The sequence below is a fragment of the Spermophilus citellus genome, assembly GCF_964194105.1.
Source record: "Spermophilus citellus genome assembly, chromosome: 3".
NCBI lineage: Eukaryota > Metazoa > Chordata > Mammalia > Rodentia > Sciuridae > Spermophilus > Spermophilus citellus.
The window spans coordinates 10,117,715-10,144,325 of NC_138184.1; the positions used below are offsets into that span (position 1 = coordinate 10,117,715).

The following is a 26,611-nucleotide window of genomic DNA, read 5'->3' on the forward strand; positions in this document are numbered from 1 at the left end:
CGGGTCGCACGCATGCCAGGCGAGCGCGCTACCGCTTGAGCCACATCCCCAGCCCCAGATTTATTTTCTTTTGCTCTTGACCCAGAGCATGGCGTCCAGATCATGACCAAACCAGGACCTGAGGGGGGAGCAGCCCCCTTGGCGGGCCAGAACACAACATCACTTCTCCAGACAAGGGGCCCAGCGCTGGCTGGGGCTGGGACTCTGTGTATCCCGGGCCTGAGGAGCAGGGGCAGAGTCAGCACCAATGGGGGCAAGGTCCCCCAAGAACAGAGGCCGGGGCTCAGCCTTCGGCTGGCAGTACACAACACACATGGCGTCCACTTGCTCAGGCCTGAAACCTCCAGACCTCCAACGACAGGCCCCCCGAGGCGGCCACCACCACGTCACCCTCAGCGCAGATCTGGGAGGACAGGGGACAGAGGAGTCAGCAGATGGCCCTTCGGGAAGACTGGACAGGGTGCATGGGGCAGGTCCTTACCCCATTTAGTACATTGTGGTGGTTTCGGGTACAAATGGTCCTTGGTGGGTCTGTGGGCACGTGCACCTGTGAAGGGCAATGGAAAACAGGTCAACAGATGTATTTCTGGCCCATGGGGACCGTGGAGTGAGCACTTTCCTCACCCGGAAGGTCTTGTCGGTGGACGTGGTATACAAGGCTCCCAGCGAGTGTTTGATCCCTGTGATCTGAGACCTGTGGCCCACGTCGAAGGACTGCAGGGGGCAGGTGGGACGAGTGACACTCAGGCAAGGTCTCCTCAAGGCCAGGCCTCCCACCGTGGCATTGGGGGCTAGGGTAGGAAGCAGCCGGGGGGTGGGGGGACGATGGGCAGGGAAGTGCCCTTGCAGACCCGGACAAGCTGGAAGCAGCCGTCACAGCTGGCGAAGACGTGCAGCAGGCCCCCATTGTCCCCCGTCCAGAGCTGGGGCTCCTGGTAGGACATGCAGAGCAGGTAGGAGTCCAGCTGCGGGAGGGACGGGCGGGAGAGGGCAGCTCAGCGGGGCAGGGCAAGCCAAAGCCCCTTGCTCTGGGACCCCGGGAGGGCCTGCCCACCTGCAGCCGCTGGAGGACACTGTTGGCCCGGCGGTCAAACACCACGAGGGTGTGGTCCTCGCTGCTGGAGACGATGTGTCTGTCGTCGGCCACAAGCGCCAGGACGGCGCTGGAGTGTAGCCGCCGGCTCTGCAGCTGGGCAGGGCCAGCTGGTGGCACAGGCCGGGGAGGAGGGGGCACATCAGAGTACCTCAGGGACCCCAGACTCATCTGAACACCCTGGGCCACCACCCCCGGCAAAGACCTCAGTTGGCTTGGTGCTGCCCACAGCTGCCCATCTCTCTCCTCTCTCTAACGGAGCCCAGGAGCCCAGGCCCCTGCCCAGCCCCGACTCCTAAGCCACCTCCTCCTCCAACCCCACCAGCTCCTCTCAGCTCAGGGAGGAGCATCTTGTCCTACCCTGGTCCCCCGTTCCACCTCTGCCTGGACAAAGAGTGCTCACTGGCCCTTGGATTTCACAAAATAAGGATGAATAAATAAATAAACCATAGAACCATAGAAAAGACTTGCGTGGGCTTGTTCTAGGTGCTTTATGTAAACTTATTTAACTCACCAGTGTTCATTTGTGTGTGTGCGTGTGAGCGTGTGTGTGTATGCGTGTGCGTGTTTTACTGGACAGTTCCACCACTAAGCTACATCCCCAGTCTTTCTCATTTATTTATTTATTTATTTTTGAGATGGGGTCTCAGTTTACTGAGTTGCTGAGGCTGGCCTCCAACTTTCAATCCTCCTGAGTCACTGGGATTCTAGGTGTGACACTGTGCTTGGCTCCACCAATGCCATCCCATTCCTTTACCCCATGGGGCTGGAGGGTTATGAAGTGGGGGTTGTGTTGTGGTGCCAGGGCCCCTTGCATGCTAGCAGGAGATGCTTCACCACTGCCCGACACTCTCAGCTCATGACTTGGATGTTACAGGAGGGGAAACTGCCTGGAGTCACACAGATAGGAGAGAGGGGAAGCCAGAATCTGACCCAACTCTGGGGACTGGCCAGGCTTCCTCTGCGTCCCCATCCCAACTGCTTGTGGCACCTTCACATGACCCAGGAGTTAGCACCTTATTAGGTGACTATCACCCCAGCTAGGCTGAGGCCAGAGTGTTCCTTTCCCAATATGACTCTGGAGACCCCAGGTGGCCCTGCTTTCCCCACCGGGGCTCCAGAACTCCCAGCCCACCTCTGGGGTCGTAGATGGTCACCTTCTTGTCGTAGGTACCAGCCACCAGGACATCAGGCTGATAGGAAAGGCACAGCACTGCTGCCCTGCCCCTGGGGACACAAAGACCACAGGGCTGGGGAGGCGACCTGGCATGGCTCTACCCACCCAGGCCCCCTGCCCAGGCCCCCTCACACTTTATCTCTCCGAACTGCTGCCCATCAGCTGCCATGTCCCACAGCTTCACAGTGCTGTCCCAGGAGCCGGAGCACACGCGGTGGTCCTGAGAGGCCAGTGACCACACCCAGCCCTGCGGGACCAGACACAGCAGTCACCCATGGCTCCCCATCTAGTGAGCTCAGGACCTGCTCCTGCCCACAGCCCAGGGGACAAGCTGAGTGGCACCTTTTTGCTTCTGCAGATGAGGCTCAGAGAGATCAACAGATTCACTCAGAGCCACACAGTTTTTCCTCCCTGACACCCACTTTGACAGATGCTAGGGTAGGTCTGCTTCCATGTGATTATCCCATCTCACAGATGACAAAGTCAGGATCAGAGGAGGGAGAGAGGAGCCAGAGCACGTCCAACCTGGATGAGATCTCGGTTTGGGTGAGGGGGTCTGTTTGACATTAGAGACAAGGATGGGTCACACCCCCAATCACATTCACACCCAGAGTGCTGGAAACTGAATGGCTTACTCTCACCAAGCCCTCTGAGGAAAGCATTGTAATGTGCCCTGCTTTGTGGTTGGGTGGGTTGGTTGGTTTGGGCTGTACTGAGGATTGAGCCCAGGGGTGCTCTACCACTGGCCTCCAGCCCAGCCCTCTTTATTTTTTATTTTCCATCGGGGTTTCACTAAGTTGCTGAGGCTGGTCCCAAATTTATGATCCATCTGCCTCAGCTCCCTGAGTGTCTACCCATGCACCTGGCTCGCACCCTGTTTTATAAATGATGAAAATGGACACAGAAAGGTTGAGTCTCTCACTCAAGGTCACATAGACAGGGTATAGCAGAATGAGATGCAAATCCAGCCCCCAGTCTGTCAACTGTGGGCCTGGATGCCTGGTAGTGGCCCCACCCCTCAGTCACTTCTCAGGAAAGGACAGTCATGCTGAGGCTGGCTGATCCCAAAGGGAAGCCTCACACTGCCCCATACTTTACCTCTTGAGATTTACCTGAATCTGTTTTTTTGTTTGTTTGTTTGTTTGTTTTGTGCTGGGGATTTAACACAGGGGCACTTTACCACTGAGCTATATCCCAGCCCTTTTTATATTTTGAGAAATGGCCTTGCTAAGTTGCTGGAGCTGGCCTTGAACTTGTGATCTTCCTTCCTCAGCCTCCCGAGTTGCTGGGAAAACAGACCTGTGCCATCATGCCCAGCACACCTGACCTCTTCTGAGCACCTATTGTGTGCAAATCCTGAGGTTCATGCATTTTCATATTAATGCATAATTCATCTCCATTCATCATCCTACTAACTGACCGCTGGACAGAAGTGGAAACTGAGACCCAGAGTATCACACATCTCACCAAAAGTCACACCAACAATAGCAGAATGAGATTCAATGTTACAGAGTCCAGCATCAAAACCCAGGCCCTTAACCACAGCACCCAACCCAGGCCTCATGCGTCTTCTTCCTGTCCTCTCACCTTGTGGGTGCTATTCTGCTGAGTGCCCAAGGCCTTGACCAGAACTTGACTGGGCTCTGCCCCCAGCTGCCGCAGGTCCCACAGGTTGACATTGCGATCTCGGGAACCCGACAGACAGAGTGTCCCACCCTAGGAGGGGAGCAAGTTGATGTTGTTGGAGCCATTCTGATCCACCCCTGCCCGCCCCCCCACCGAGCCCACCTCACCTGGAGCAGCAGCACAGTGTCAATGGAAGCAAAGTGCCCATCAGCCAAACAGAAGTACTCAGCCCGGCGCCCATCCTCTGCCCAGTGGGCCAGGTGCTGCTCCAGCTCAATGCAGGCTGCCGGCCAGTCAAAGTCCTCCTCTGTGGGGCACCATGAGCAGGTTCCCCAGTGGGCACCAGCTGGCAGAGCCCACCCCTGGTTTCCAGGGATCACAACCTACACCAGACTTGAACAGAATCCCACCTGAACCTCTCACCTACCCCAAGTAGGCCAAGCTTCAATTCTGGGCCCACCTACATACCCACCTCTCGGGCAGGTCTAGGACCTTACGGAACTTGGGACCTCAAGACTACTTTTCCAGGCCTACCCTTACAACCCAACCCTGAGGGACAGCATCCTCAGGAAGTTAAGGTCCTGTCTCACCCCTGGCTGAGATCTGGCCTCAGCCCCTCAATCCCCAGGCAGGGAACTCATGACAAATTTTCAGCCACCTGAATCAGACCCAGGGAAGTGTTTCTCCAACTACTATGCATGAAGCTGGGAGCTTTGTAAGATGCAGAATCCAAGGGGGGTGGGGCTGTGTAGTTCAGTGGCAAAGTGCTTGCTCAGCATGAATGAGGTCCTTGGTTCCATCCCCAGGACAGGAGACAAAAACACAGAATCCAGCTACCAAGTACAGAGATTCAATGGGTCAGATGGAAACACCTTGAGAATTGCTGATCCAAAAGCTCCTGAAAAATCAAAGCTTGCAAGTGAGGGTCATCAACCATCCAGCTTGTTACTCATGTTGGCTCAAGGGCTTGATGATCCAATATCAAGATCAACTATATTGGGGCTGGGTTGTGGCTCAGTGGTAGAGCACTTGCCTCCAATGTGTGAGGCACTGTGTTCTATTCTCAGCATGGCATATAAAAACTAAAGGTCCATCAACAACTAAAATAAATAAAGTTTTTTTTTAAAAGATCAACTATATCAATTCAAGATCCCCAGGCTCTCTTCTTCCTCAAGGACCAATGAACTTAAGGGCAGGAGGAGTGACCATTAGCCCCTGCCTAAGATGACAGGCTAGACCCAGGACTTGAAGATCTGTGATTGCTGTTATCGAGGATCCCAGCCCCTAAGCCCTAGGCGTGTTGCAGGCTCTATACTGGGAACCTCTGTCCTCCAGGGTTAAGTCTCTAGGGCTCAAGGGATTTGGCATCACCAATTGCCACCTCAGCCTGAGAATTCCAGGCTTACTCTCAGTCCAAGCACAGCTCGGGTTACTCCAAACCAGGTGTCAGGGCCTTAGTACCAGCAAACCCCAAGCCTCAGAATCCTTAATAGTGAGTTCAGGGACCCCGGTTCCAAAGGTATCAGGAACCCACGAGTCTGCCTCATGGTCCACCCAAAAGATCAGGGACTGTGGCACCATCAGAAACTACCTCAGGCTCCAGCCAGGGCCAAAACGCCGTGAAGCCTGTTCCAAGAGCTGTGCCCACATCAACCCAGGTCCCTTTCCCCCCAGGGAGGGCGTCCCTGACCCCCAGGTGCGCGCACCTTCTACCACCGGGTAGGGCGCGCGTACGCGGCGCTGCGCGCGTAGCCTCCAGGTGACATGGTCACGCACGAGGTCGCGCAGCGTGTGGCACACGCGCGGCAGGACAAAGAGCACCAGGCGCGCATCCAGGTAGGCGCAGATCTCGAGCAGCAGCTCCGGGGGAAGGCTCAGCAGGCCCGGCGTACCCGCAGTCGGGCTCTTGGACGCCGCCTTTGGCTCCAGGGCGCCGGGGGACGCGGAGGGCGTGGACAGCAGCGGGGCGCGCGGGGCAGCCAGCCCGGGTTTCGGCGGGCTGAGTACGCGGGCCACGTAGGCCTCGGCCTGGGCGTCGGGGTCAGGCTCCGGCTCCGGCTCCGGCTCCGAGTCATCGTCCCAAGCGCGGGGATTGTCGAACGGCCCTGGGGGAAGCTCCATGGCGACCGGTGGGCGCGGCCCGCAGAGCCCTGTCAGCGCCAGGCTCCGCGTCCTGTCTCCTAGGTAGCGTGGGGACACTTCCGGCGCTGTCTGATGACGTTGCCGGCCGGAACCGAGAGGCTCGCGGGGAAACCGGCCGAGGCCCTAGACCCAGTCTCTGAAAGCGTCGGCCTTGAACTGGAAAACCCAGACTCACGGTACCGCGTTTTTATTTTTTTTTATTTTTTAATATTTATTTTTTAGTTCTCGGCGGACACAACATCTTTGTTGGTATGTGGTGCTGAGGATCGAACCCGGGCCGCACGCATGCCAGGCGAGCGCGCTACCGCTTGAGCCACATCCCCAGCCCCAGGTACCGCGTTTTTAAACGAGCATCTCTGTTGTACCTTGCGGAGCCAGTTTTGTCCTGAAGGTCGTCCCTGCGCCGCAGCTTTTTCGCTTGCCCCAGTACCACAGGCCGGGTGCCGGGACGAGCCTTCAGAGGATACCGCTCCGTGGTAGAGCATCGGCCTGGCAGGCGCGAAGCGCTGGGCTCATCTCCAGCAGCACACTCACACACCAAAAAACCAAAACCAAAACCATGGGCTGAGCATGTAGAACACTGGCGTAGCGTGTGGGAGACCCTAGGTTCCACCTCCAGCCCCGAGGCGGTCGCTGAGGAATAGGAAGTTCCAAGAGGCTGCCTAGCAGCACCCTGTGGGCTATAAAGGCGACTTCATTTTGTATATGACTTTTTAAAATTGTAGATGGACACAATACCTTTTTCTTTATTTTTATGTGGTGCTTAGGATGGAACCCCTGCCTCACACGTGATAAGCAAGCGATTTATCACTGAGCCACAACCCCAGCCCTGAAGAATGACACCTAAGGAGCCAGGAAACATTTTGGTGCTCTAGGGCCACCGGGTGGGCTGGGCCAGCAAAACGCTGTTGGAGATTTTTGTTTTTGAAACAGGCTGGCCTTTAACTCCCACCTCAGCCTAATTAGCTGGGATTGCAAAGGTGCACCCCTGGGACAGCAATTCTTGTCTACAGACAAGATTTGTAATCCCAGCAACTCTGGAGGCTGAGGCAGGGGGATTGATTGCAAGATCAAGGACAGCCTCAGGAATTTAGTGAGACTCTAAGCAAGGCTTTCCCTTTCACATTCATCCTTATATCTTATAAGTAAGAAAACAGGTTTGAGGTTTCAAGTTAACGCTTAAGCCAGGGATAGTGGTGCATACCTGCAATCCCAGGCAGAAGCTGAGGCAGGAGGATCATGAGTTCAAAGGCAGCCTCAGCAACTTGATGAGGCCCTGAGCAATTTAATGAGAACCTGCCCTGAAATGTGTTTTAATTTAAAAGACTGTGTGGGAGACCTGGGGATGTGATTCAGTGATAAGCACCCTCTTCTTACTTTTTGGGTCCCTCAATTACTTCCTGACTGTAGTTCTGTTCCCATTTCTAAAGCACCCCAGGCCCTCCTCCACTACCAAAGCCAAGGACACAAGAAACTAGAGACCAAAGGTTTCACAAGAAACTGATCTTTACTCAACAAAGTTCTACACAAGTGGAATCTCACGCCACCTTGGCGCCAATCCCCAGCACAGCACGGTAACAAATGGACAGACCTGGGAGCCTGCAGGGAAAAGAGGGTGAGGAGGGACCTGGGGCAAGGGGAGAGGGACTGTGGATCAAGGCCAATCTGGGTCCACAGCCCTAGACAGGGAATAAAGTTGAGAAGCTGAAACTTCATTGTGCAAAAACCAACCAAAAATAAATTAAAAAATTAAATAGCTTTCTTAAAAAAAAAAAAAAAAAAAAAAGAAAAGAAAAAGTAGAAGAACCAGGCTCCCCTTCCCTGAAGGTGGTTAGAGCCCCCCATCTTTGATGGAAAGGGGGTTACCAATTCCATCAGACAGCGAATCCATCCATATACTGCAAGACTCAGTGGAGGATGCTCCAAAGTGGAATTAGCAGAAAACTAAATGGTATTAAAAAGTTTTTTTCTTTTCTTTTTTCTTTTTTTTTTTTTTTTACAAATGGCTTCCAGAGACCTGCTCAAGTTTTGGTGGAGTAGGGGTGGGGGCAGGAACAGCTCAACTATGGAATGTGCACTAAGTACCCCTTGGAATAGAGGTAGGGCCTGACCCTATCTGAGAAGACACCTGGCCAGGGTAGGATCCAGGGCCTTGGAGGGATAGATGGAACAGGCCATAGGATATAGGACTCCAGCCAAACCCCAAAACACAAGGGGCCCCCAAAGTAGTAGAATGCAGGAAAGAAAAAGAAATGACGTGAAGGGGTCTGCAGGGCCCAGTTTCCCAGCCAACTCAGAAATAACTGTACCCCCTTCTCCAGGGGAGCCCCCTCCCACCTTGACTGCACCCTCAACCAATCTGAGAAGGTTCTCTATAGAAGTGCTGTCCCAGTCTGGTGGGGTCTAAGCCCCTTGGGCACTGTGATGAGCAGGAAGTCCCAGAGGGACAAAGTGGGGGCCAGGGGCATTCCACCTTCCCTTGCTCCAAGCTCTGGGGTTACTTCTTGCATAAACCTCTGTCCAATATCATCACCAGCTAGAGACCCCCCACTCACTTCAGGGGGTTCTCAGGAATGCAGAGAACCAGCCTGCCCTGGAAGCTCCTTCCCGCAAGAGACACAGGGCTAGGTACTAGCAGCTCTGTCCCAGCTCCTCATGAAAGGAACGCCCCAGGCCAGTGCTGGGAGCACAAATACCACTGGAGCACAGGGAGCGAAATGGCGAGTTCGGACCAGCTCCGGTCACTCTGGTGGTCCCCACTCTGCTGGCTGGGATGGGACTAAGATGGGGACACATTGGCTGAGGCTGCCACGAAGCTGGCAGGGAAGTATGGAGCAGGTCCAAAGCGTGAGCGTGCTGACGGGGCGGCCTCAAAGTGGCCATCTTCCTCCCCCCATCCCGGCTGAGGCTCCCCCAACCCCCCCAGCCCTCCCCAATCACCGCCGATTCCAGCAAAACAGCGGAAGCTTCTTATACTCTAGATGCAGGTTACACGGAAGGCCGTACGGCTTAACTCAGGGGTTCACTAATTCTACTGTCTCCATGCAGTCGGGGAAATGGTGGGGCGGCTGGCCCAGCCTGGCTGGCTGTGGTGCCTGCACATGCGTGTGGCCATGTGTGTGTACGCGTCTCTACAAGGACCCCCCTCCCCTCCTGCGATCCCCTCGCCTCATCCAAAGCCGGATTCAGTCGGCTGTGTTGATTCCTCCCTCCCATGTGGCTGGCCCAGGTGGGCTGCCTGAGATGACCCCATTAGAGCCTGGGGGCTCTTGCCTGCCAAGTCCCACCCCCCTCCCTGTTTGTAGGATGAGCGTGGAGGCCCCACCCACCTGCCCAAGCGCCGGCCACACAGGCCTAGTGGGGCAAGTGGACGGTTGGACGGACTGGGAAGGCGTCTGGATTTGGGTCCCGCTCACTCCTCCCTAACCCCCCTGGAACAGGGCACAGCGACTTCTGGACGCAGCGTGCTCCCCAGCAATCCCTCAGACGATGAGGCAGACAGAAACCTGCAGGGGAAAGGGAGGGTCAGGGCCTGCGTGGGTTTGGCCAGTCAGCCCTGGGTGGCAAAACCCACTCACTCACCTGACAGTCTCCACATGAGCCTAGACCCCATAGAAGGCTGCCAGCCTCTCCTTGAGCAGTGGCGGGAACTGCTCCGAGAATTGCTGCCAGTTTTCCTCCCCAACTTGGTCTTTGAAGCCATGGAGGATCTGTGGTGAGATAGGGGTGAAGGGTTAGGGTTAAGGCACAGCCAAACTTGGCTTTGTCCCCCTATGGCCAGAGATTGCTCCCACCCTCTCCCAGGAAAGAATCAGGGCTGAGCTGGAGCCTCACCTTATAAAACATGTCCCTAAGGTCATCCTTTGGGCTCACCCAGGAGGCTACAGCGTCGCAGAAGAAAATAAAGTCCTGAAACGTGACGGATCCCATGTGAGGGACCGCCCGAGCCAGCTCCCACCCTGCCCTCAGAGCCCAGCTGCCCGACCTGCACAACACCCCCCGGGTTGACACCAATCATCATGCAGATGCCCCGGAAGGCAGAGTCCTTCTCCTCATTGTCCCTGATGTTCCTGAGGGATGTGCACCTGCAGGAAGGTGGGCAGCAGGTCAGAGGGGGGGACTGGCGCTGAATGTACAACAGTGGGGCACAGAGGGGCAGGGCCTCAGTGGGTAGCTCTGGGTCATGCATCTGTCGGGGGTAAGCGGGGGGCACAGCCAAGGGAAGAGGTCAGGCCTGCCTGTCCCACCCACCCCACTGCCCAGGCCCCACCCAGGAGGGCACACACCAAGGCCGGATGAACTGCTGCAGCATGGGTGCCACCTCCTGTGGGCACACGTAGCCCAGGCGGCCAATGGTGATGGCTGGAATGGCAGAGGGACTCGTCAGGCGACCTGCAACCCCGAGTGGCCCCGGGACGGTACGTGGCGGGGCCTCTGGTACGAGGCACCGAGCCCCGCCCCATGGGCCCCAAGGGAATGGCTCCTGCAGCCAGCCTGGGCCCCTAAGCATGGCCCAGCCTGGATCTCTTACAAGGTCTCCCTGAGGCCAGCATTTTTCTTGGGCTTCTCCCAGAACCCCTTTCTAGATACCAGACACCCCTCCTGGTTTCTTTCCCAAGATTTTCAATGGCTCCCTTCCCAGTGCAGAACCCCACCTCAAAGAGGAAGGCAAAGGGCAGTGGCTCAGGCCTGGTACCCACCTGTGTTTTCCAGCAGTGTCTTGGGTGTGTTGGGCCTATTGATTATCTCCACCAGATTGCTGAGGACCATCTGCACATAGGGCTGCATCTCTGCCCCTAGGGAAGCAGCCAATCAGAAACCTGCACAGCCTACTCCACCCACTCTGAGCCAATCAGTGGTATAGCCCCTCTACCTCACTGACCCCAGTTCCATCCCTAGACTGGCCAACCACAACTGCTGAGGACACAAAGGCCCTTCTCTTGCTGCTCCTCAACTCAGAATCATGGTCAACCAGAGACAGACCCACATCCTCCAAACACCAGAGGCTCCCCTGCAGTCACCATTGAATTCCATAATGACATCACACCACCCAGTACTCCTTCAGGAAGAGGCCAAAGTCACCCAACCAATCCAATAGGGCTTTCAGCAACTACATAACACAGTCCAATACAAACAGCCCTCCTGTCCCCCGCCCTTTCGGGAAAGCAAATCACAAATGATTTTTCAGCCACTTGGCTCCAACCCCAAGGGAAACCCAGAGCAGTTCCATGAGGAGACATGGCCGGCCTGCCCTCTTTCAGGGCACTCACCCATCTGCATGCAGATCTCCCCAATGGCCCAGGTGGCATTGTTGCAGACAGAGATGAATTCAGGGTTCAGGTTGGTGCCCAGGATGGGCATGAACTCAGCTGGTGAAGAGAAACAGGAGTGCTGAGAAGGAAGGCCAGCCACGGTAAGCTCCTGCAACTAGCTGGGCAAGCCCATCAGACAGTACAAACACATCCCAGTACGGTCACGGTTCTCCCACAGTGTGTCTCCATCACTTGAGGCCAGGGCTGGGGTCACAGGTTGAGGACAGTGACTTACCAATACAGGGCTTGACATGGATGAAGCAGGCTTTGGTGAGGTCTCCCAGGAGGGCAAAGGAGCTCTGCCGGACCTCAGGCATTGAGTCCTGGGGCAGGAGAAGGGACAGTGTAGTACATCCTGGCCCTGAACACTGACTTTTCCTTATTTAATACTGGAGATGGGAATAAGGGGAGTTTCCCATTGAGCTCTACCTCTAGCCATTTTTATTTTGAGATACTAAACTATCAGCAATTTAGTTGAGGCCCTAAGCAATTTAGTGAGATCCTCTCAAAATAAAAGGGCTGGGGATGTGGCTCAGTGGTATAGCACCCTGGGTCAATCCCCAAGATCCACAAAACAACAACAACAACAACAAAAACCTCATTATAATCCTTCTGCCTCAGCCTCCTGAATAGCTGGGGTGACAGGAATGTGCCATTGTTCAATGCTATCCCTTAGCCGCTCTAGTCTCCTGCTCTTTTTTTTTTTTTTTTTTTTGGTGGAGGGCTACTGGGGATTTATTTTATTTAGAAACAGGGTCTCACTGAGTTGCTTAACAGCTCGCTTTTGCTGAGGCTGGCTTTGAACTCACCATCCTCCTGTCTCAGCATTCTGAGCTGCTGGGATTATAGGTGTGCGCCACCCCGCCTAGCACTAGTCCCATGCTCTTGTCCCCTTTCAGAGTGTGGATATGGCTCAATAGTTGAGCACTTGCCTAACATGCTTGAGGCCCTAGGTTCCATCCCCAGCACCACCACCACAACAACAAAAAAAAATCCAAGTGGACTAAACACACACAGAATGTTTTCCTTGACATCCTTTCTTAAACAGTTCAATTTAACCAACTACTTGCTTATCACTGACATCTTTGTAGATGTCACCTAGAAATACCAAGAATGTTCTTGGGTGCGTGTGCGAGGCAGGATGTGTGCTTTCAATTCTTTTTTCCTTGGTACTGAAAATTGAACCCAGCTGCACTCTACCAGAGCTATGCCCCCACCCCTGTTTGCCATTTTTTCTTTTTTAGTGGGACTAGGGATTAAACCATGGATGCTATATCACCTAGCTATATCCCGGCCCTTTTATTTTGAGATAGGGTCTTGCTAAGTTACCCAGGCTGGACTGGAACCTACAGTGCTCTTGCCTCAGCGTCCCACGTTACTGGGGTTACAGACATACACCACCATGCCTGGCTCAGAGCCTTTTTTAAAGGCCCTCTTTCTCTGATGTTCTCTGGCACAACTTATGTCCCCCAGGGAAGCCCACATGGGCTACTGAATGTTGTCACTGGCCAGGTAAAGGACTGCTTCCCTGCCACTCCTTGGGGATAGCAGGGATGGGGTGTGGCCTGCTTGGGGCATCACCTACCTGCATACATTGGAAGAGCAATGTCATGATGTTGCTTCGGGCCACCAGCTGCTCCACGTGGCCACCCAGGCCCTCGGCCAGTCCACTGAGCAGGTCCAGTGCCACAATCATGAAGTCCTTGTCTGGGGCCTCATATTGTTCAGGGTGCTGGGTGTACATCTGGATATAGGTGGGGGTGGGGAGGTGGGTGAGGGGAACAGGCTGGGGCCTGGGCAGCAGCAGCAGCGCTGATGGGTGGGTAAGTGGGTAGAGGATGCTCACCATGGCCTGGGCCAGTGTCTTCTGCACCAGGGTGACACAACGTTGGTAGACAGGCTCACAGTAGGGCAAGAAGCCGCTCTGCAGAGCGGTGGCCACCGATGACAGGCACTGGCAGGGAAGAGGAGGTGAGGTGAACTCAGGCAGGAGATAGTGGTCCTAGGGGAGGGGACCTGAGCCACTCACCTCCAGCAGGGGGAAGAGGTCCTTGTCCTCATCCTTGAGCTCGTTCCATTTCTGGATCAGCGGGGGCATCAGTTTCTGGATATATTCCTGGAGGGGGAGTGGAAGTTGGGCTCCCTGGGTTGGGTGGGGGGTCTGTGACTTAAAGAAGGCTGTCACCTGAATGATGAGACCTGGACTCCTTGCCGTGGCTCACGGGGCTCTGCAAGGCCTCACCGTGCAGCCAGAGGCCCTTCTTGTTCTCATCTGTTTGTCCATAGCATTATCCCCTCAACCCTTGCCCCCACCCAGAAGCCTGGATCGGCACCTCTGGTTCCCACAGGCCCCTGCACTCCCGGAGCACAGCACTTACCATGCTATCTCAAAACTGTCTGTCTCCCCCCTAGACTGGGAGCAGTGCGAGGGCGGGGACCAGGTGGGTCTGTCTGCCTGTTGCGGTCATGGCCACATCCCTGGCGTGTGACACAGGGTCGCCGCCAGGTCACCAGATGCCAAAGGGCACCAGGATGGGGAGTAGGGGGCTACTCTGGGGTCTCACCGGCTGGTTGAGATGGTGGCCCACAGAATCAGCTAGAGTGCCGATGGCATCGTAGAGAATGAGCAGGTTCTTGTGCTGGTACTTGCCAAAGGCAAAGACAAGGGTGTCCAGGATGTAGCTGAGGTAGGGCACCAGCTCTGTGCAGGCCTCCTCCTCCAGGGTAGCGAAGGCACTGGTGGAGGGGGTCAGGGTGGAGGGCTTAGTGGACCCTGGCAGGTGGTACTCCTCATGCAGTTGGGAAGGGTGCACATAGGATCAGCCAGTACGAATACAAGAGAAATCAGGGCCAGGTCAGCAGTCACAGGTGTCATCACTTCCCAGAAAGCAAAGAGACCAAGAGGGGGTTGCTGCAAGCTCAGGGGTTAAAGATCACCTGCAGGCTGCCTCCTGCACCCTCTTGTTGCCATCCAGGATGCGCTTGAGCAGCTCCGTCATCAGAGGCTTGAGGTGCATGTCTGGGGGCTGGCTGACCACCCAGTGGGCATAGCGGCTCAATGTCCAGCAGGCGATGGAGCGGACCAGGGCCTTCTTGTCTGATAGGCACTGGATAAGATGTGGGATCAGCTCAGGCAGGTAGGGCACCATGCCCTGCATGCAGCCTACAGGGACCAGGGGACAAAAGGGGATGGTTTGATTGAGCACAGCTAGGCCCAGGCATACCAACCCTTATAGAAAGAAGGAATGAGCCCCACCTGACAGGTGAGGAAACTGAGGCTCTAAGGTTCATAAATGGCCCAGAGTCTTTTCACAGAGCCCAAGAAAGGCAAGGGCAGGATGGGGACAGAGCAGGCATATGGCATCTGGGGGATGTGTTATCCAGTCACTTATCAATTTAAGATCCACAGGACCGCTGAGCTCATCAGCTCTATGGGGCAGCCCAATGATCCAGATGGATGGGAAGTACTTCTCACATGAAAGAAACCATTCTTAGATGTTTATGCATTGTCTTTTACTCTTCATTTTCCCTAATTTTTTCTGATAATGGGAATGGAAACCATACTAGGCAAGTGTGCTAGGAAAATACTCTATCATTTAGCTCTCATACCTTCTCTTAAAATCATGAACATCAGCTGGATGTAATAGTGCATACCTATAATCCCACTGGCTTGGGAAACTAAGGCAGGAGAATTATGGATTCAAAGCCAGCCTTAGCAATTTAGAGAGGCCCTAAGCAACTCAGTGAGACCCTGTCTCTAAATAAGATATCAAAAAAAAAAAAAGGGGGGCTGGGGATGTGGCTCGGTGTTGGAGTATTCCTAGGTTCAATCCCTGGTACCAAAACAAAACAAAAAACCCATAAGCATCAGCTGCACACCGTGATGCCTATAATCTCAGCTACTTGAATGAAGCAAGAGGCTCACATGTTGGAGGCCAGCCACAGCAATTTAGGAGACCCTGTCTCAAATAATAAAAGGCTGGGGGAATATAGCTCAGGGGGAATGTACCTGGGTTCAATTCCCATACCACAAAAAAGACATGAGGATCACATTTAATGTATATGTGGCATCGAACCCAGGGGTGCTCTATTACTGTGCTACATCCCCAGCAGTTTTATCTACCTACCTATCTATCTATTCTTTCTATCATCTATCTATCTATCTATCTATCTATCTATCTATCTATCTATCATCTATCTATAGTTGTAGATGGACTCAATACCTTTATTTTATTCATTTTTTAAAGTGGTGCTGAGGTTCGAATCCAGTGCCTCACACATGCTAGGTAAGCACTCCATCACTGAGCCACAAACCCAGCCCTATTTATTTTTTCTTTATTTATTTAGTGATTTGGCTTTCAAAGTAATCTTACATTCATTCATTCTCACCTTTCATATTTTTTTTTAGTTGATGGACCTTTTTTTTTTTAAGTTTATTTATATGCAGTGCTGAGAATTAAACCCAGTGCCTCACACATGTCAGGCAAATGTGTTACCACTGAGCCACAGGCACCCCCCTTTTTTAATTTTAAAAAATTTGTTTTATTAGTTCTACATGTAAAATGTGTGTTTTGACACATTGTACACAAATAGAGCACAACTTCTCAGTCCTCTGGTGGTACACAATGCAGTCACACCGGTTGTGCAATCATACATGTAATAATGTCTCCTATTCATTCGGAGTTGCTGAGACTAGCCTTGAACTAGTGATCCTCTTGCCTTAGCCTCCCGAGTTGCTGGGATTATAAAGTGTGCCACCATACCAGGCAGAGCACCACTTTCTTACCTCAAAAGAACACTAAGAATAACTTATTCCCCCAATTATCAAACACATAAGATTTGTTCTTACCAGCCCGGCACCACCTCCTCTAGTTTTGTCTTCCCCATCAACATGAAATGCACCTAACATACACGTACATTGTTTCGAAAATGACAAATCCTATTAACACGGGATGCAGTGCCCAGAAACCTTTTCTTCAGAAAAAAAAAAAAAAAAATATATATATATATATATATATATATATATATATTTTTTTTTGGTGCTGGGGTTGGAACCCCAGGCCTCTCATATGCCAGGCAAGTGCCCTATCACTGAGCTCCACCCATTGCCCTCCTCAGAAAAAATTTAAAGGCTCTCTAGCTTGAGAGTTCCCGCTCCCATGTTTGAAATGTTTAGGACAGCTCTGTTTGCTGACATGGTCACACATGACACCTGCATCAGACTGCCATGCTTTGTGTCCACCACTGAGCCCTTCCATTTTTGTCAGGATAGTCTAGCAGCCAGGATCAGGTGTGACATTCTGATGCACCTGGGTGACAGCAGGGAAATGGTGGTATGGTCACCTCTGTGACCCTCATTTTCCCCATCTATGAACTTGGGGTTCTGGCACGCACTTCAGCAGATGGTGGCAACTGGGCAAGTTCATTGATGGGGACCTGGCCTGGGTGGCCCTACTGTGAGAGAAGCACTGCAGAGGTATCTGCTGTCACAGCTGCAGCTGCTGCAATTACACTTACAACATTGCTGACCTGCCTACCGGAGAGAATGCATGTTAGGGTTTTGGAGATTCCTTGTGGGCCCACGGGCCAAGGGGATGACTGGGACTCTAGAGGGGTCTGAAGAATGCTGAGCAGGCCTTGTCAGTGCTGTATCCAGTCCCAGACTCTGGCCAGTGTGCAGGAAGTATGGACAAGCCAGGGGGCACACCCAGGATGAGGGTGGACAGAGGACTCACCCTCAGCGATGGCGCCCAGCACCAGGATGCCTGACTCTTTGACCACCCACTCAGGGTGGAACAGGAGGCCCTTGAGCAGTGGGAGGAGGTGAGGCAGCAGCTCCTCCCGAAAGACATTGGCGAGGACATCCAGTGCAGCAGCTGAGCACTTCCCTGAGGGCGGACAATTGGGGGATGGGATGAGGAATACTCAATGTGCAGGAGGCTGGCCCTGCTTGACTGGGGGGGGGGAGGGTCAGTCTCCCCATTGAGAGATCATGGTAAGTTCTTCATGATCTGCCTGCACCAGAATCTTGTCACCTTCAGAGAGGGATCCCAGGGCCTGCCACCTCACCCCCAGGGCCGGCAGAGCCACGCACTCAGATTCCAGTCGGACAAAGCATCATCATCGTCATCATCCTCTGCATCCTCAGAACCATCAGGTCGCTCGGCCTCATGGGGCAGCGTCACTGTTCGTGATTTGTGGAAGCGTGGCTTGATGTCTTGCTCGCTGTCAGGGACTGCCTCATCCTCTTCCACGTCCCCCTGGGGACAAGGCCAGCAGACCACTCAGCACCATGGGGGAAACCCAGCCAACGCCTCTGCCCTACAACCCACACTCAGCAGCCAACAGACCCAGACAGACCTTGAGCAGGATGATGTCAATTTCTGAGTACTTCATTCCATTGACCAGGATGGGGATCAACCTGTCAGGAGAGAGGATGTTTGTCATAGTGCAGGGGCCCTCATCGGGGGCGCACAGCCTGGTCAGGAGGCGGCAGAGGTGTGGGCAGCAGCATCTATCAAGGGGCAGACATTGCCAAGCATGCAGATACTTGTGCATCCTGCAGCCATTCATTTCCCTGTGGGGAATTATCCCAACCTAGTTTCAGCCACCATGGTTAGGTGATACCTCCTTGGCTCCACAGGAAAGCTTTGGCTTGGATCTGGCCACCCAGGGCCATTCCAGACCCCTAAACACACTGAAAATCTTACAAGAGTACCTGGTCCTTATCATGTGATAAGGTATGGTCATGTGACTCAGGCCCTGGGCACCTCCCTAAGATGGCTGAGTCCAGGCCACACTGGGAAAGTGAAAGGCAGAGTGAATGGTCCCCTCAACTGGAGCTGGAATTACAGACTCTTCTAGAACCTTCTCATCATACTCCCCGAGGGTGTCACATCACTCCCCAGAAGCCACCCCTCTCGGCCCAGCCCCACAGCCTCCCCATAAACACAGTGATTCAGGGTTAAGCTCATTAGCCAGACAGTGGCACACACCTGCAACCCTGGGGAGGAGACTGAGGCAGAAAGATGGCAAGTTCCAGGTCAGCCTGAGCAACACAGCCAGACCCTGCCTCCAGTGAAAAAGTAAAAAGGGCTGGGGACATACAGTGGCAGAGAGCCCCTGGATTCAATCCCCAGAACTGAGAAAACTAAACAAACAAAAAGGGTCAGCTCTAAGACTTTTGTTAAAGATACTACTTAAAAGAATTTCCTAAGCTGAAAAGATGTAGAAAACCACAACAATCCCTGAGGTCATGCCTGAGGATAAAGCCCAATGCAGAAAGATCAGATTTGAGACCAGAGAGATGCCTTCCGACAGACACCTGGATCCAGGATCCCGGCTCAATTTTTGTCTCATCAATCTACACACAGAGGACGTGAACTGGAACAAGCTCAGGAGGTGACCGACCAGAAGGGAAGGCACAGGTACAGCAAGGGGTGGAGGCTAGAGTGTGACAGGGTGGGAGCAACAACACTCACTGGACCAGATGGGAGGCAAGGACTTCCTTGCAGATGGGCTGCTCGGCCAGCGTCAGCCAGAACTCACAAGCCTCGAGGGCCACATTCTCGTCGTGGTCCTGGGTCCTCTGCAGCATATACTGGAGCAAGTGGGGGAGAAGCTGAGACCTAGCCCAATTGCAGGTAGCTCCCCAGTCCCCATGCCAGCTGCCCAGCTGCCCACCTGCCCATCTGCACTGGCCTTGGCCAAGCACACCTGGATAATGCTGTGCATGTGGGGGATGAGCCTATCAATCCGCACTTCTAGAAGCATCACCAGGGCCCGGCACACATTCTTCCGCACCTCAGGGTCATCATCCACAGCCAGGGCAAACAGGTGCTGCAGGGAAGGGTGGGGTCAGCTGCCTTGAGACCTTGGGCCTCTTCCTGCCCAACCCCTGCCCAGCAGCGCACCTCAATGAAGGTGTCAATGTTGTCCATCAGCGCCTGCGCCCGGTCCATGATGAACTGGTTCACACAGGCAATGGCATGGGACCTAGCAGGGTGCAAAGATGTGGGTCACCCAGGTCTAGCCAGCCCACACACTCCAAGACCCTCAGATGCCCTGGGGAGCCACGCCCACCGGATCTTGGGACTGCAGTGCTTAAAGAATTGCAGAAACTTGGGGATCATGATGTTCAGGGGCCTGTTGAGAGCATCACTATCCAGGAGCTCAGAGGAGTCTTCACAGATCTTTTGCAGGGCTCCAAATGCTCCCTGGTGGAGGAGAGGAGAGGAGAGGAGAGGAGTTGAAATATCAGCGTGGGTCGCAGGATAGGCCTAGGTCTCTGGTTGGGCTGGCCACAGCTCATCACCTACCTCACAGGTGTTGTAATCCTCAGAGTTGAGCAGGTTGCACAGCTGGGGCAGCAGCTCAGGCCACATCTGCAGCTCCCCCTTGGAAGCAATGGTGGTGATGAGGATACCTGGACAGAGGGAAAAGGAGGCAGCCTCAGGCTGGGTGAGGGCCCGCAGGGTCCCCTCCCTTAGCCACCAGGCACTCATTCACTGGCTTTCCCTAAACTATCCCACAGAAGCCCTCCATGGCTCCACCCCATTTTCCCCCAGTAAAATACATACAAGGGCTGAAAGGGAGGGGAGCAACTGGGTGGTCAGAGCAGGCCTCACTGAGGTGGGTTTCATTTATTTATTTATTTTTCAATACTGAGGATTGAACCCAGGGCACTCTTCATCCCTAGTCCCTTTTAGTTTGAGACAGGGAAGGTGCCCAGGCTGGCCTCAAACTTATGATTCTCCTGCCTCAGATTCCCAAGAAGCTGGGATTACATGTGTGTGCCACCATGCTCAGCTTCGAGGTGGTGACGTGTGAGTAACAAGCTGAGGGAGGTGAAGTGGGTCAGGAAGAAGGCCTCCTGGTACCTGGGGGAAAAGCATCCAGGAAGAGGGACGGGCCAAGGTCCCAGGAGAGTTATGGCCTAATGTGCTCACAGAAGGGATCAGAACAGAGAGCAATGGGGAAAGTATGGGAAGAGGTGAGGACAGAGATGACAGTAACAAGTCTACAAGGCCTTGTGGCCACAGGGAGGGCTCTACCGCCTGACCAAAATCGAAGAGCAAACCGCAGTAACTATACAGCCCTGAGGGCAGTGGAGGGGTCCTGGTGTCGAGCTGAATACTGTTGCTGTCAAGGAAGATGAGCGTTTAATGCCACAAGATGGCAGTGTCTCCCAAGGGCAGAAGGCTCACTGCTGGACTCATGAAATGAGAAAAGTGGGTTCATAAAGGACACTGATGCCAGCCCACGATGCAGTCCCAGTTCCCCATCTGGCAGTGTGACCTTGACCACATCACCTAACCTCTCTGTGCCTCCATTCTTTGCCCTCGATGGAAATAAAGAACATCAGCATCAGCATCAGCCTGAGCCGGGTGCAGTAGAGCACGCCTGTAACTCCAGCTACTCAGGAGGCTGCCGCAGGAGGATCCCAAGTTCAAGGCCAGCCTGGGCAACTCAGCAAGACCCTGTCTCAAAATAAAATAAAAAGGGCTGGGGGTGTACCTCAGGGATAGAGGGCTTGTCCAAGTATTTTGAGACCCTGGGCTCAATCCCCAGTACCATGAAAAAAAACAAAAACAAAAACCAAACAAACAAAAAGACAGCCACCAGACTCCTAAGACTATTAGGAATTGTCAATGATTTAGTTGTAGTCATCCTATGAGGAAATGGTTCCAGGACATCTCAGGGACACCAAAATCAAGTCCCTTATAGAAAATGGTGTAGTATTTGGATACACTACTTTGCACACAGCCAGGCACACACCTATAATCCCAGCTATTTGGGAGGCTGAGGCAGTTGGATCTCAAGTTCTAGGTCAAGCTTGGCAACTCTGCAAGACCCTGTCTCAAAATAAAAAATAAAAAGGACTGGGGATGTAGCTCAGTACTAAAGTGCCCCTGGGTTCAATTACCAGCACTCATAAAAAGATACTTAGTACATACACTTTAAATATCTAACAGAATACCAATGCTAAGTACATAGTTGCAATACTGTATTGTTTGGAGAATAATGACAGGAAAAAAATGTCTGTTCATATTCAGTACAGGAGCAATTTTTTTTCCCCAAACATTTTCGAATCACAGTTGGTTGAATATGCAGATATGGAACCTGTGGATCTGGAGGACCAACAGTACTGAGAGCAGTGCCTGGTACCTAGAATGAGCTTAGGAAGTCCAGATCCTTCTGCTTAGCTCAGAGGGGGAGCTGAAGAGGTAAGAGCTACTTCTGTAGAAGCAGGAAGCCATGAGAGCAGCACTTCTGATAGGCCCACATAGCTAGTACTATTTTCTTGTTATTGTTGCATTTATTTTGAAGATTTTCTTCCCTTTAGCATAAGTAAATCTGTCTTTTCCTTTGAAATAGTCCTATTAATTTTCTTTAAAATTTCTTTAGCTCTGCAGTCCTTGGGATGGAGCCCAGGGCCTCATGTGAGCTTGCCTGTGCTCAACTACTGAGCTACACCCCAGCCCACAAAACACCTTCTTAGAGGAACAAATGTATTTATCAGTAGTGAAAAGCCTTAAGGGAAAAGGGCTCCAATTAGTTCCTACCCAGCCCTCTTTAACGTCCTGAGGCAATCTGCCGGGCATCAGGAAGGGCCAATATTAACTAATTCATGTTGCATCTGAACCAAGACTGGTGAAAGTCAGCTAATGGCTGTCTCCACAAGGTCAGGGAAGCTAGATCCGAAGCGCTTAGCACAAAATTCTGAACACTAAGTCACTTATCTCCAAAACAAGAATGGCTGGCCGTTTCCAGAGGGAATGGTTCCAGAACATGGACCTGCACTGCCTGGGCTTGTTTCCCAGTTCTGCTACTTACCAGGCAAGTCTCTTATCATCTCAGTGCCTCCATTTCCTCACCTGTCAAATAGCAGTGGCAACAGTACAGCCATATAGGACGCCAGAGCATCCAGTGAACAGCACCCTGAACACACTGAGCAGCTTCTGACCCAGAGCCCCCACTGCCCCTTCTCACCAATGGTGGCTCGGATGAGCGAAGAGGCATCACCAATGTTGTTAAGACACTCCTGTTTGATGAAGTCAGCCACAGGGGGCGGGAAGCTCTGGTAATGTGCCTTCACGTTGTTCTTAAGAATAAGTCCACTGAGAGATCGGGTGGGCTCATCTGTGGGGAGAGGCTGAGGTTCAGGGAGCCATGGGGGTAAGGTGGGGTGTGGCTCACATGGAGAGGCACATACAGCATACCTTCTGATTTGAGTCTGGTCAGGACGAAGATAAGGTAGTTGTTGAAGTCAGGAAACTGGTTGAGTTGTTTGAGTTTCTGCCAGGCTGTTAAGGGTCTTGGGAGACAGGGGCCTTCCCTAGGCAGAGCCCCCTCACTGCCACACAGCCGAGGACATAAGTGACTGAGGGGACCAGGCCACCAGCCCCTGGGATCCCACTCATCAACTGTGCCCAGAGCAGCTCAGAGCATTTCAGGCTATCAAATGCACACATGGACCAGAGTGGATGCCCCAGCTCCCCAGCCACTCCTAAAGACCCTGGCAGAATAGAGAGGGCTAGAGAATCCTGATCTGACAAGGGAGGCAGCTGTTACTCAGCTCTGCTCCTTAGCATCCAATGTTGCCTGCTTTAAAAGGGGGGGCGGGGGTCTTGGAGGTATGGCTAAGTGGCAGAACACTCCCTGCACAAGGCCCTGGGTTCAAGATCTCCAGCATGGCAAAAAAGAAAAAAAAAAAGAACCCAAATTTTCACGTGAAACTTCTTAATGTTTTAAAGACTTATCTTCCCATTCTGGCAGGACACACTGAAATCAAATCTGAAAAGGCTAAACTTCCCATCCTGGCTCCCCACTGGTTGTGAGCTTTGACCCTGGGAAGTTCTTTTGCCTCTCTTAAGCCTCAACATCCCTGTCCACAAGATGGACATAACAGCAACTACTTTAATAGTTAAGTGCTTAAAGAACATTAGATATTTTCATTATTTTCCATAACAATCCCTGAGCTCTGGGAATGGAACAGAGGCACTCAGTCCTTGCTTCTCTGACCAAGCCATGCTCTTTTTGCACATCAGAAAATGCAGGGGGCAGGGAAAGGGGTGTCAGGAAGTGGGCCCCTCCTTCTCTGGCCTTCAGAAACTGCAGACATCTGCCAGGTTCCCCCAGCCCCGGAAGGAAGGAAGGATACATCCTGTACGATGCGCTGAGTGGCCGTGTTAGGCGACTGCGAGTCTTTGAGCAGCTGCAGGACCTGCTGCAGGCCCTGCTCGTCTGGCTGCCAGTCCATGGCGCAAGGCGAGCTGCAGGGGTAGGGGCCTGGGTCAGCGCTGGGTCTCTGGGTCTCGGTGTGAGACCCAGGTTGAGCCCCTGAGGCAGTGGCAGACGCGTGACGACGGGAGCGCCCTCGGCGGACAGGCGGAGGCCGCCGATCCACACCCGCCCAAGTGCGGGGTCCTCGCCAGCTGCGCCATCCTCGGCCGCGCAGTCGCGGGCTTGGGAGCGCGGGTGGGGGAATATGAAAGCGGGCTATGGGAGGCGGCGGCGGGGCCCGGCGGATCCTCATCGGACCCAAGGTGGAGCCCTCTTCCCACGGTGACCCATGCCGCTGCCGCCCCCGGCTGCGGGACCTAAGGTTTCCACCTCCCTCGCCGCCGCTGGGCGAGGACCCAGACGCTTCCACATCCAGGGGCCCCGCCCCAGACCGTGATAGTGCTCCGGCCCCCGTGGTGTCCCCGGTGCAAGCACAGTCCCTGAAGATTCTCCTCCCGAAACCAGGCCCGAAAGCTCGGCCAGATACCGGCTGCCTCCTGCCCGGTCTGATCCCTGAGCTTCCCCAGGTGCACCGTCCAAAGTGCTCCGATCCTGCTGAAGATTCCTGCCGCCTCCTCTAATCCGGTACTTCAAGCTCAGCAGATGCCAGACGCCCCCTTTTCTGGACAAGCCAGACCCGTTCAGCGGTTTCCCTTAATCAGGCCCGAAGCAATGCTGAGATAGGTCTCCGCTGCCTTCGAATGAGAGCCAGCCAAGCTCGCCCAACCCGCGACAGAAGCCCCCTGCACCCGTCCCCGTCGCCAGCCCCAATCAGGTCTGGCCAAGCTTCTCTCCCTCCCACCCTCTGCCCCAGTCAGCAGTAAGCCCTGCTGACGGATCTCTGCTGCCTCCCCCAATCAAGTTTCGCCAAGCCCCCCACCAGTTCAAGTCGGAAAACCCCTGCAGCTCCCCTCTATTAGGCCTGGCCGAACTCCCCCCGGAGCATTCCCCTCAACGGATCCCAGCGACGCCTCTCAGTCACACCCAGCACAGCCCTCTCGGCCTAAGACTGACGGCCCTCCCTACCAAACTCAACAAGCCCCCCCAACTTTCAATACGGCCTCCCTCAATCAGACCCACCAAGCCCCGCCGAAACAGGCCCCCACACACACCCGATCCTCACGACGTCCCCCAATCAGGCCCTAAGCAGCCCCCAGACGCTTCCCCAATCAGATCCCCTTCAGCCCGACCCCAGCCGCCCCACTGGCCCGCTTCTCGCGGAACCCCAACTTGGCCCGGCTCCGAGGCCCCACCCCCAAAGCTCGACTCGGTTTCCCCCTCCCCCGCCCGGCCCGTTCTCCCAGCCTAGCCGATCGGGCCCAACCGGGTTCCCGGCCTTTCCCGGTCGGGCGCGGCCCCGACGCTCGGGCCACGCGCAGCGCAGGCCCAGAGCCCGGCAGGGGTGAACGCAAGCCAGAGCCAAGCGGGTCCAGCTTTGAGTGAGGCCCACTTACCGGGCCCCGAGCGGCAGCAGCGGCGCCTAGTGCTGCGGCTTCTCCTGAGACTCGCGCGGAAGGAGGGAGCCAAAGAGAAGGAATAAAAAAAAACGCGGTCGTAGATGAACCGTTGCGGCTTCCGTACTCCGTTCAAACTGGTCGGGGCGCACCAATCGGAATGCACAGCCACCACACGTGACCGAGCACTAGGGAGACCCTGGCCAGGCCAAGGCCGGGTCACGTGACGGAAGAGTTGCCGCCTCTAAGCCTCTCTGGCCAATTAGTCTTCCCAGCGTCTCGTTTTCTCAGCATCTCACACCCTTCTGACTGCCGCCCTTTGCAGGAGCCAGGAATTGGTGGTGCATGTAGACTTTAGCATGATGAACCCGGAACCCTTCGGTCGGGAGTCAACTGCGCCCTTAACATCTCCCTGAAAACTTAATTGTTCCTCTTTCTCCGCCCCCCATCCAGAGGGAGTACCCTTCATGTGGAAAAAAAAAAAAAGGGGACTGAGTCTGGAGTGAACTTTTTACTCCAGAGACGAAGAAAAAGAGCCTGACACGCGCCGAGTTCCTACAGAAGCCGCGGCCCCATTTTGCGCTATTTATTTTCAATACTGTGTGACAATTTTTACAAGGAGACAAAAAAAAGATATAAATTTTAAATAAAATAAAATTAGTAAAATAAGTACAAGAGGCCTAATTCCTTTCCCTACCTGAATATGAAGGAGATGAAATCCCTTGCCCAAGAAATTTAGGCAAGAGCAGGGTCATGAAGAAGAAATCTTCGTGATCCATGCTCCATCTGAAGACAGCAGGGCACTGTTTTTCCTCCTGAGAGCAAAGCGTTGCAAAGAGCTGGAGACCCTGGAAGCTGTCAGGTTTCCTTCCCCTCCTGGCCCTGCGGATATCAAGATGGGCGACCTCCTGCCACTCGGGGCTTCAGTTTTCCCCATCCGTCAAATGTGTATAAGAATAGTTTGCTCCATTAAAGATAGTCCAAGTTAAGTATTACCTGGCAAGCCATAAACTGTTCTTTTAAAGCGTGTTTTTTACCCCGTGAGGCTCAAGGCCATTCTTTGGCTGTATGCTGTATTCGACCACTCGCTAAACCACTATTTACCGGATGAACCAAGGCTCTAATCCCAAAGGACTAGCCCTCCCCTGAGAGACTATCTGACTTTCAGGAGAGACACAGATCAATGTTTGCCCTAACCTGAAGCGACAGTAGTTAGCCTACTTCCCGTAGGAAAACTCATCCCAGCTCTGTTCATTCATGAAAAGCAAGTATTATGGCCTTCCTGGCTAGGGGAGCGCCATCTTACGCCTAATTTCGCTCCGAGAGCGAAGGAAAACTCTCTAAACAGAAAGGAGAAGCAAGGATACACACCGTAGCCAATTCAACTGGGAAGAAACAGGTCTGGAGATACGTGCGGAAGCCACCAACAACGCATGCGCAAAGTCCCAGTCTGTGAGATTTAGAACTACAAATCCCTTGGTGCCAAGCGCCAGAGCAGCTGCGCTTTAATGCGCTAGGTAAG

The 26,611-nt window shown here is 53.8% G+C and overlaps 2 protein-coding genes across 9 annotated transcripts; both read right to left on the reverse strand.

Annotated features, from left to right (window-relative positions):
* Nucleotides 1-61: 61 nt before the first annotated feature.
* On the reverse strand, nucleotides 62-6,148 carry LOC308644610 (F-box/WD repeat-containing protein 9). 3 transcript variants are annotated; one of them, XM_081285987.1, is made up of 10 exons: nucleotides 5,789-6,148; nucleotides 4,064-4,203; nucleotides 3,858-3,986; nucleotides 2,405-2,517; nucleotides 2,229-2,320; nucleotides 1,055-1,203; nucleotides 852-965; nucleotides 625-714; nucleotides 482-547; nucleotides 62-403 (listed from the first exon to the last, which is right to left on the reverse strand). In XM_081285987.1, the coding sequence occupies exons 1-10, from the start codon at nucleotides 6,015-6,017 to the stop codon at nucleotides 329-331; spliced, it is 1,197 nt and encodes a 398-aa protein (XP_081142113.1). In that variant the 5' UTR covers nucleotides 6,018-6,148; the 3' UTR covers nucleotides 62-328. The 3 variants fall into 3 exon arrangements, with proteins under 3 accessions (XP_081142113.1, XP_081142111.1, XP_081142112.1); XM_081285985.1 differs by having other exon boundaries at nucleotides 5,603-6,148; XM_081285986.1 differs by lacking the exon at nucleotides 852-965 and having other exon boundaries at nucleotides 5,603-6,148.
* Nucleotides 6,149-7,526: 1,378 nt separating this feature from the next.
* LOC308644604 (transportin-2) lies at nucleotides 7,527-26,480 on the reverse strand. 6 transcript variants are annotated; one of them, XM_081285973.1, is made up of 26 exons: nucleotides 26,461-26,480; nucleotides 25,787-25,904; nucleotides 23,514-23,625; nucleotides 22,573-22,648; nucleotides 22,343-22,492; nucleotides 19,669-19,775; nucleotides 19,433-19,566; nucleotides 19,264-19,345; nucleotides 19,067-19,189; nucleotides 18,832-18,950; nucleotides 17,711-17,771; nucleotides 17,445-17,610; nucleotides 17,086-17,238; nucleotides 14,288-14,513; nucleotides 13,915-14,086; nucleotides 13,380-13,466; nucleotides 13,197-13,304; nucleotides 12,936-13,094; nucleotides 11,586-11,673; nucleotides 11,309-11,407; nucleotides 10,739-10,834; nucleotides 10,325-10,430; nucleotides 10,024-10,123; nucleotides 9,873-9,947; nucleotides 9,621-9,748; nucleotides 7,527-9,544 (listed from the first exon to the last, which is right to left on the reverse strand). In XM_081285973.1, exons 3-25 carry the CDS (start codon nucleotides 23,610-23,612, stop codon nucleotides 9,641-9,643), a joined length of 2,694 nt encoding a protein of 897 aa, XP_081142099.1. In that variant the 5' UTR covers nucleotides 23,613-23,625; nucleotides 25,787-25,904; nucleotides 26,461-26,480; the 3' UTR covers nucleotides 7,527-9,544; nucleotides 9,621-9,640. The 6 variants fall into 6 exon arrangements, with proteins under 6 accessions (XP_081142099.1, XP_081142098.1, XP_081142100.1 ...); XM_081285972.1 differs by lacking the exon at nucleotides 26,461-26,480 and having other exon boundaries at nucleotides 25,787-26,000; XM_081285974.1 differs by lacking the exons at nucleotides 25,787-25,904; nucleotides 26,461-26,480 and adding an exon at nucleotides 25,090-25,246 and having other exon boundaries at nucleotides 10,325-10,400.
* Between the last annotated feature and the right edge of the window lie 131 nt (nucleotides 26,481-26,611).